Source organism: Podarcis melisellensis (assembly GCF_964234715.1).
Source record: "Podarcis melisellensis genome assembly, chromosome: 18".
NCBI classification, from domain to species: Eukaryota; Metazoa; Chordata; class Lepidosauria; order Squamata; family Lacertidae; genus Podarcis; species Podarcis melisellensis.
In genome coordinates this window covers 5,022,666-5,032,321 of record NC_138536.1, presented here as the reverse complement: position 1 = coordinate 5,032,321, position 9,656 = coordinate 5,022,666, and the positions used below count along the sequence as shown (strand labels likewise).

The following is a 9,656-nucleotide window of genomic DNA, read 5'->3' as shown; positions in this document are numbered from 1 at the left end:
ACGTGCACTTTGATGTGCTTTCGAGCTGCTAGGTTGGCAGGAGCTGGGACCGAGCAACGGGAGCTCACCCTGTCACAGGGATTCGAACCACCAACCTTCTGATTGGCAAGCCTAGGCTCTGTGGTTTAACCCACAGCGCCACACACACCCTGTCCGGTAGGGTTGGCTAAATTAATACAGATGGTAGGTGGATTGAGGGACAAGGGGTGGGTAGGTGTGGGGGACTCCCTGGTCCTGAATGGAGTAACTGTGCCCGCCCCTGAAGGACCAGGTGTGCAGCTTGGGAGTCATTTTGGACTCACAGCTGTCCATGGAGGCGCAGGTCAGTTCTGTGTCCAGGGTGGCTCCTTCTGGTACACAGACCGAGGCCCTCCCTGCCTGCTCCCTGTCTCACCAGAGTGGTGCATGCTCTTGTTATCTCCAGCTTGGACTACTGCAATGCGCTCTACGTGGGTCTACCTTTGAAGGTGACTTGAAAACTACAATTGATCCAGAATGCAGCTACCAGACTGGTGACTGGGAGCGGCTGCCGGGACCATATAACACCAGTTCTGAAAGGCCCACACTGGCTCCCAGTATGTTTCTAAGCACAATTCAAAGTGCTGGTGCTGACCTTTCAAGTCCTAAATGGCTTCAACCCCGTATACCTGAAAGAGCATCTCCACCTGCATTGCTCAACCCGGATACTGAGGTCCAGCTTCGAGGGCCTTCTAGTGGTTTCCTCTATGCAAGAAGTGAGGTTATAGGGAACCAAGCAGAGGGCTTTCTCGGTGGTGGTGCCTGTCCTGTGGAACGCCCTCCCACCAGATGTCAAGGAAATAAACAACTACATGACTTTTAGAAGACATACAGGTTAGAAGCTTTTAATATGTGCTATTTTGCTGTGGTTTTATAATTTGCTCTAAGCTACCCAGGGTGGCACAGGATGTGGGTGGCACTGTGGCCTAAACCACAGAGCCTAGGGCTTGCCAATCAGAAGGTTGGCGGTTCGAATCCCTGTGACGGGGTGAGCGCCTGTTGCTCGGTCCCTGCTCCTGCCAACCTAGCAGTTTGAAAGCCCGTCAAAGTGGAAGTAGATAAATAGGTACCGCTCCGGCGGGAAGGTAAACTCCCCCCCCCCCCAGGATTATGAGGAACCAGTTCTTTGGCTGATTGGTATCTGGTGCCCTTTTAAATGTGTTGTGGAAGGAGGGGATTACTTGCTTGTTTTTGTTCCTATTATTATTATTATGCATTTTATGTTGTCATCCGCCCCTGAGATCTACAGGTATTCATGAAATGCAAATTTAATTAATAATACTAATAATACTAACAAACATTAATGAGTGCTCTTTGGGTTCCGTCAGTCAACCAGTTACAAATCCACCTAACAGTTACCTCGTCCAGCACACATTTTACCAGCTTCACTCTCCTTTCAATTCTTTGCTTCGCCAGAGGTTGTGCCAGCCTCTTGCCGTCACCCAGGAAGGAAAGAGTCTCAAAATCACGAAAAGGAAAGACCCGATAAGTGGAACGGGCTCAGCAATTCGTGGGAAATGAACAAAGCAAGACGACAGAAGTTGGCTGACGATTTGTCGCGGGTGCTTTAGTTGAGATTCCTGAATTTGGGGGGTCCCTTCTAATTCTATGGACTCCTCCCAGCATTTCATTTCATTATTGCAACGCAACACACACACACACCCCTGAACAACGGCACTTGTGATATTCGACCCCCCCCCCCGGCGTTTTCACGACATTTTTGGAGAGAGCCAAGGAAAAAAGTACAAGATTAATGCTCAGCCATTTTGCTTTACTGGATAATATACGTTTGAGAGAATGCAACAGAGCAAGGGGCTGATTCCAGTTTTCACCCTCCCTCCCAACTTCTTTTCCTCTCCCCGTTTGGCTATCCTTGCCCCCTTAGGCATATAGCCAACCAAAGTGGACTTGGGGCAGATCCACTGAAATCATACAATACTGTGCATAGAGATCTCAAGCATTATACTGCTTTAGTCAAAACAAAAAAAATTCCTTCCAGTAGCACCTTAAAGACCAACAAAGTTAGTTCTTGGTATGAGCTTTCGTGTGCATGCACACTTCTTCAGATACACGAAAGCTCATACCAAGAACTAACTTAGTTGGTCTTTAAGGTACTACTGGAAGGAATTTTTTTTGTTTTGACTATGGCAGACCAACACGGCTACCTATCTATACTGCTTTAGACAGCCATGGTGGCTTCCTCCCATAAGAATCTTGGGAGCTGTAGTTTTCTCCCACATAGAACTACCGTATTTTTTGCTCTATAAGACTCACTTTTTCCCTCCTAAAAAGTAAGGGGAAACGTGTGTACGTCTTATGGAGCGAATGCAGGCTGCGCAGTTATCCCAGAAGCCAGAACAGCAAGAGGGATTGCTGCTTTCGCTGCGCAGTGATCCCTCTTGCTGTTCTGGCTTCTGAGATTCAGAATATTATTTTTATTGTTTTCCTCCTCCAAAAACTAGGTGCGTCTTGTGGTCTGGTGCATCTTATAGAGCAAAAAATACGGGTACGCTTCCCAGAATTCTTGGAGTGGAGAAATGGGTCGACTGTTCAACCTCTCTGGGAATCGCCGCAAATCACATAAATGCACTTGCGAATGGGCCCACTTCCTTCAATAGGTTGCAGGTGGGTGGGATTGCAGAACGAAAGGCGTACAGGTTATTAAGCATGCAGAAGGTTTTTTTTTAATATATTGAGCAAAGAGTGCCCGTTGCTTCTTCTCTTCAGGATTCCATGGTTTTCTTGATCCAGGGAAGGAAATGGGCGACGCGAGCGTAGACTCCAGGAGGGTACGAGTTACCAAACGAGACGATTCCATGTACCACGCCTTTGCACACCATGGGGCCTCCGGAATCACCCTGGGGGGAGAAAAGCAAACATCGTCATTGCTACAAGCTCCTCAAATGGCACCATTCAATTGCAAAGATCTGGACCTCTGGCTCCAATTAGAATCAGTGCATCTGAGAGTTAGAGGGAAGTTCTCTAGTCCAGCTCAGTGTGGACCCTCCAAGTGTCTCTATTTTCCAGGGACGTCCCTGATTTAGAGATGCCATCCTGGTTTCTGATTTGATCCCTGAATGCCCCACTTTTCCTTAGGACGCACCTGAAGGAGCGTCTCCATCCCCATCGTTCTGCCCAGACACTGAGGTCCAGCTCCGAGGGCCTTCTGGCGGTTCCCTCACTGAGAGAAGTGAAGTTACAGGGAACCAGGCAGAGGGCCTTCTCGGTGGTGGCACCCGCCCTGTGGAACGCCCTCCCGTCAGATGTCAAGGAAATAAACAACTGTCTGACTTTAAGAAGACATCTGAAGGCAGCCCCCGTTTAGGGAAGTTTTGGATGTGTGATCTTTTATCGTGTTTTTAATATTCTGTTGGGAGCCAACCAGAGTGGCTGGGCAAACCCAGCCAGATGGGTGAGCTATAAATATTACCGTATTTTTCGCTCTATAAGACGCACCAGACCACAAGACGCACCTAGTTTTTGGAGGAGGAAAACAAGAAAAAAAATATTCTGAATCTCAGAAGCCAGAACAGCAAGAGGGATCGCTGCACAGTGAAAGCAGCAATCCCTCTTGCTGTTCTGGCTTCTGTGATAGCTGCGCAGCCTGCATTCGCTCCATAAGATGCACACACATTTCCCCTTACTTTTTAGGAGGGGAAAAGTGAGTCTTATAGAGCAAAAAATACGGTAAGTTTTTGTTGTTGCTGCTGCTGTTGTTGTTACTATTATGTTACTGGTCTGACTCCCAAGGGTGGTTCAGAACTTTCCCATGGTTCCTGAGCATTGGCTGATGGGAACTGGAGTCCAAACGGAGGGTGTGGGGGCCACAGATTCCTCCATCCCTGACCTCCCCCTCACCTGGCTTGTATCCCGAAGCTCATTGTGGCTGCCGGCACAGATCATCGCATCGTTGAGCTGCGGGTAGACCTTCATGCACTTCCTGCGGCTGTAAATGGTGACGTTGGTTTCAAACAGCCTCTCCGTGTCCTGGTTGTCGTCAATCAGGCCCCACCCTGCCAGGCTGCAGGGTGTCCCCTCAGGGAGGTCGCTGCTAGATTTGGGCAGGGGAATCATCTGGACGTATTTGTTCAGAGTAGCCTTGTGGACCAGCTGCAGGAAGGAATCGAGAGATGCGGGAGGGTTATCCAACCTCCCTTTGCAATCTGAAATCACTAAAATGTCCAGGAAAATCCGAAGGGATGGTCAATCTACGTCAGTAATGTCGATTCCTTTTCTTTTTGAGATTTTGCAAAATCTCAACAACGTTGCCAAAAAACAACAACCGACAACTTTTGTGTCTGAAATATGGCAACCCTAACATAAATGTAAAGAGTGTGGTCTGAGGACAATGCCAAGGACCAAAGCCTGAATGGGCACATTTGAACCCTGGGCTCAATGCACAACACTCCAGATACAGATCTCCACTGCTTCTGCCACCTGTAAGCTTCTGAATTTGTATTTCTTAAAGAGAGAGGAAAAGGAGGGAAGTCCCTTTAATACGTCACTTCCTCAATTTTGAAGTTGAAGCATCTTGGTGAAACTTCTGAAGGAATGGGTTTCTGTGCAGTCAGTCTGAAACGGGGCCCAAAATCCACATTTTTCCTCCTCCAAGGGAGCATTTCTAAAATGCATTAACTTGAGCTCTTGAGTCAATGTATAAACAGAAAGCCAGCTGTATAAACAAGTGCTCAAAGCCCTCTCCTTTATCAATCCATGACGGCAATGGATGGCCTTGCCAGTTCCGTGGAGCAGGGATGGCACATCTGAGTCTTATCTTACACCCTGACCACAAAAAGACGCACAGACCTTGTCAGGTCTGACAAGAGACCCGGGAACGTTGCCAGGAGTGTTCTTAGAGTTGGTGACGTCCTGCTCCAAGATAAGAGTATAGGAACAGGAGCAACCTTTTATGGTAAAGAGTACCGAAACAGGAATATCTGTTTATGGATGTCAACTTGCGTGTATGAGCTGATGTGATTGGATTCCTGGGGAAGGGGGGAGAGGGTGCCTGGAGGATATATATACTGCATGAAATTTCTCATTTCTTTGGACTTGCTGTGAACTGACCACACTAGCGCCTTCTGCTATCCGGAGAGCAGAATAAACTCTTTCTCTGAATCAACCTCGGTATCATTTGACTTCCTTTCTCCCTCCCGGGAGCAACACAGATCCCACCAGTTGGTAAAGTCTAAGAAGGCTACACTCCCACTTTAGTTGCCCACACCATGGTGCTAGTCCCTGGTGAGGGTCAGTTCTCCCACAAGCCACAGTGAAGCTGCTACACCAGGCAGCGGCATTTGAGCACCATGTTGTATTCATTATACTGCACAGGTAGGGGGGATAGTAAGGTAAAGGGACCCCTGACCATTGGTCCAGTCGTGACCGACTCTGGGGTTGCAGTGCTCATATCACTTTATTGGCCGAGGGAGCCGGTGTACAGCTTCCGGGTCACGTGGCCAGCAGGACTAAGCCGCTTCTGGCAAACCAGAGCAGTGCACAGAAACGCTGTTTACCTTCCCGCCAGAGTGGTATCTATTTATCTACTTGCACTTTGACGTGCTTTTGAACTGCTAGGTTGGCAGGAGCAGGGACCAAGCAACGCGAGCTCAACCCTGTCACGGGGATTCGAACCGCCGACCTTCTGATCAGCAAGTCCTAGGCTCTGTGGTTTAACCCACAGAGCCACCCGTGTCCCTAGGGGGGATAGGAAGAGTTTTTTAACCCCTTCCTCCTTGAGGTCCCTGCCTTTTTTTGTTTAATTGTTATTTTATTTATGAATTTCAGATTTATCCACCAAGGCCCCTGGCTTTGAGGGTGCTGAGAAAGGGAGAGGGAGCCTGGAGCAACTTGCCTTGAGCAGAAGGATATCGTTTGAAACCGTTACACGATCATATTCCGGGTGCATGTGGTATGACTCAACGCCGATCACCTGTTGAGTGTTCTCAATGGCAGAGCGGTCGTGTGCCCCCAAAACCACGGTCATCTCGCTGGAAAACAAGGGCACCAGTGTGCATTGGCAAGGGTTAGTGAACCGTGAATCTATCCTCAGCTATCATTCTCTCTTGGTGACAGACAGGATGGGGGAATCTGTCCATTTCCCCAGTCTTAAATTCAGTTCTTCAGATTTCTACACCAGTTTGCCTAATAGGTTGGTAATGAACTAAGAAGGCATCTCTGCTGCTTTGTCCCGGAGGTGTTTAACTTTAGGTCACGTGGGAAAGGTATTCAGCTGCAAATCTCCATTTGGAGGGAGTTGGTCTTTGTTCTCAAGCACCGTGGAAGAAAGCATGTGTCCTAATGTTTTCTCTCCACGAGAGAACAGCTTTGGCTGGAATGGAGCCTGTGAGAGCTTTGTTTACAGCTCTGGCTGAAGTTATTTAATGTTTCTAAGATGCTGAACCTATGCCTCGACAAGCATATGATTTCACACGACTATTCGGATGTAACATTAATTGTTTTGGGTCTGTTTTGCAACGAGTTCTGCTAGCAAAGCTTTGAAACTGCATTTTTGGAGGGGAAATTTTGGATTCCCTAAGTGCCAGGTTTTATCCATCCTATTGCTTCCATATGTGCAATATTGACAACTGCAGTTCTGCTTGCAAAGAGCAGGTGGTTGCAGCAGCGGGGAGAAGGGAGAGAGAGGGAGAGACTTCACCTTGCAAAGCTCATTCGCTTCCGCATTTTTCACTTCCCCAGCTGGCTACAAAGGCATTGCCAGCACCTGTACAAAAGACCAGCTTCCGCCCATTAGCTTGGACCCTGGCAACCACTAGGGAATAGTGAGACGTACCTCATGCAGTGTGCAGCCGTCATTACCCACTGGGGGTCCACCAGGAACCCGCCACAGCCATAGCCCTCGCCCATTTTGAGGGCTGCCATGTAGGGTCTGGAGTGGGGTACTGCTTCCTGGCCTCCGACGATCTGGCTCCGCAAATGTGCTGCAAAAATAAAAATAAAAATCACGAGGTTGAATCCTGACAAGACGGAAGTACTGTTTTGTGGGGACAGGTGGCAGGCGGGTGTGGGGGATTCCCTGGTCCTGAATGGGGTAACTGTGCCCTTTAAGGACCAGGTGTGCAGCCTGGGAGTCATTCTGGACTCACAGCTGTCCATGGAGGCGCAGGTCAATTCTGTGTCCAGGGCGGCTGTCTACCAGCTCCACCTGGTACGCAGGCTGAGACCCACCCTTCCCGCAGACTGTCTGGCCAGAGTGGTGCATGCTCTGGTTATCTCCCGCTTGGACTACTGCAATGCGCTCTACGTGGGGCTACCTTTGAAGGTGACCCGGAAACTACAACTAATCCAGAATGTGGCAGCTAGACTGGTGACTGGGAGTGGCCGCCAGGACCACATAACACCGGTTCTGAGAGATCTGCATCGGCTCCCAGGACGTTTCCGAGCACAATTCAAAGTGTTGGTGCTGACCTTTAAAGCCCTAAATGGCCTTGGTCCAGTATCCCTGAAGGAGCGTCTCCACCTCCATCGTTCTGCCTGGACACTGAGGTCCAGCTCCGAGGGCCTTCTGGTGGTTCCCTCCCTGCCAGAAGCCAAGTTACAGGGAACCAGGCAGAGGGCCTTCTCGGTGGTGGCGCCTGCCCTATGGAACGCCCTCCTACCAGATGTCAAAGAGAACAACAACTACCAGACTTTTAGAAGACATCTGAAGGCAGCCCTGTTTAGGGAAGCTTTTAATGTTTAACAGACCACTGTATTTTAATACTTTGTTGGAAGCCGCCCAGGGTGGCTGGGGAGACCCAGCCAGATGGGCAGGGTATGAATAAATTATTATTATTATTATTATTATTATTATTATTATTATTATTATCCTGTTGCTTAGATGGAATCTCCTTTCTTATAACTTGAAGCCATTGGCAGGAACCTTTTGCCCAACGTGGGGCTCGAACCCAAGACCTTGAGATTAAGAGTCTCGTGTTCTGCAAACTGAGCTATACCAGAGATCAGTTCGCCAAGAGTGCTCCCCCTCCTTGCTGCCTTATGAGGTGCACCCATACAAAGTTGGAGAACATTTACCGTATTTTCCGCTCTATAAGACGCACCAGACCATAAGACGCACCTAGTTTTTGGAGGAGGAAAACAAGAAAAAAAATATTCTGAATCCCAGAAGCCAGAACAGCAAGAGGAATCGCTACGCAGCGAAAGCAGCAATCCCTCTTGCTGTTCTGGCTTCTGGGATAGCTGCGCAGCCTTCATTCGCTCCATAAGATGCACACACATTTCCCCTTACTTTTTAGGAGGGGAAAAAGGGAGTCTTATAGAGCAAAAAATACGGTATTTGCCACCCCTTTTAAAGGGCTGACTCCAAGTAATTTCTGCTCAGAGCAGACTCATTGAAATAAATGGATCTTAGCCACGCTCGTACATTTCAATAGGTCCACTTGTAAACCCTGAGAGGCATTCAGCTAAGTCCTACTCTGGGTAGACCCATTGCAAATAATCTCAGTTGAGGATTCCCCCTTCCAGATCTACGATTCTAGTCACGCCTATTCATTTGAATGGGTCTGCTCTAGGACTCAGGTTGGATACAAACATATGTTTATGTATGTTCTCTGGCTGTGCAAATTTGGCACTCTCTTCTCTTGCACACAGGGACATGGGTGGCGCTGGGGGTTAAACCACAGAGCCTAGGACTTGCCGATCGGATGGTCGGCGGTTTGAATCCCCGTGACGGGGTGAGCTCCCGTTGCTCGGTCCCTGCTCTTGCCAACCTAGCAGTTTGAAAGCACGTCAAAGTGCAAGTAGATAAATAGGTACCACTTTGGCGGGAAGGTAAACGGCATTTCCGTGGGCTGCTCTGGTTCGCCAGAAGCGGCTTAGTCCTGCTGGCCACATGACCCAGAAGCTGTACGCTGGCTCCCTCGGCCAATAAAGCAAGATGAGCGCCGCAACCCCAGAGTTGGCCACGACTGGACCTAATGGTCAGGGGTCCCTTTACCTCTCTTTCACACAGCTGGTGCCGTTCTGGCGATATAAAAATGAACGGCACTCGCACCCTGAACATCTCAAAGGGAAAGAATTGAGACTGGCTTAACCTGAAAGGGAGCAGCAGAAAACAGCTCATGAAAGGCGGTCCTTTGTTTTTTGTTTAACTCACCTGTTTGGGCCCATGACAAGGACAGGAGTAGAAGTAGGAGAGGCCGACCGAATCTCAACATCTTGACGTTCTGCTACGTTCAAGGTACGGAACTGCCTGGCACTTAACTGTCCAGCCCCTCAAACTCACATCTTTTATTAGCGTTGGACTACACCTCCCCCAAGAAGAAACGGAGGCGTGAAATTCTGATAGTGGCGGTCCCAAACAAGCTTAAGCAAGCTAAAACGGCAATCAGATAGTGAGGCGGTTGGAGGGTGGGTGGCAGCTAACAGATTGAGATTGAATCCTGACAAGACAGAAGTAATGTTTTGGGGGGACAGGAGGCGGGCAGGTGTGGAGGATTCCCTGGTCCTGAATGGGGTAACCGTATCCCTGAAGAACCAGGTGCTCAGCCTGGGAGTCATTTTGGACTCACAGCTGTCCATGGAGGCGCAGGTCAGTTCTGTGTCCAGGGCAGCTCCATCTGGTACGCAGGATGAGACCCTCCCTGCCCGCAGACTGTCTGGCCAGAGTGGTCCATGCTCTG

The 9,656-nt window shown here is 49.2% G+C and overlaps 1 protein-coding gene across 1 annotated transcript; it reads right to left on the bottom strand.

Annotated features, from left to right (window-relative positions):
- Window positions 1-2,562: 2,562 nt before the first annotated feature.
- Window positions 2,563-9,291, bottom strand: LOC309360911 (cathepsin G-like). Its single transcript, XM_081895895.1, has 5 exons — window positions 9,131-9,291; window positions 6,809-6,956; window positions 5,870-6,005; window positions 3,877-4,128; window positions 2,563-2,876 (listed from the first exon to the last, which is right to left on the bottom strand). The coding sequence occupies exons 1-5, from the start codon at window positions 9,189-9,191 to the stop codon at window positions 2,742-2,744; spliced, it is 732 nt and encodes a 243-aa protein (XP_081752021.1). The 5' UTR covers window positions 9,192-9,291; the 3' UTR covers window positions 2,563-2,741.
- Window positions 9,292-9,656: the final 365 nt, after the last annotated feature.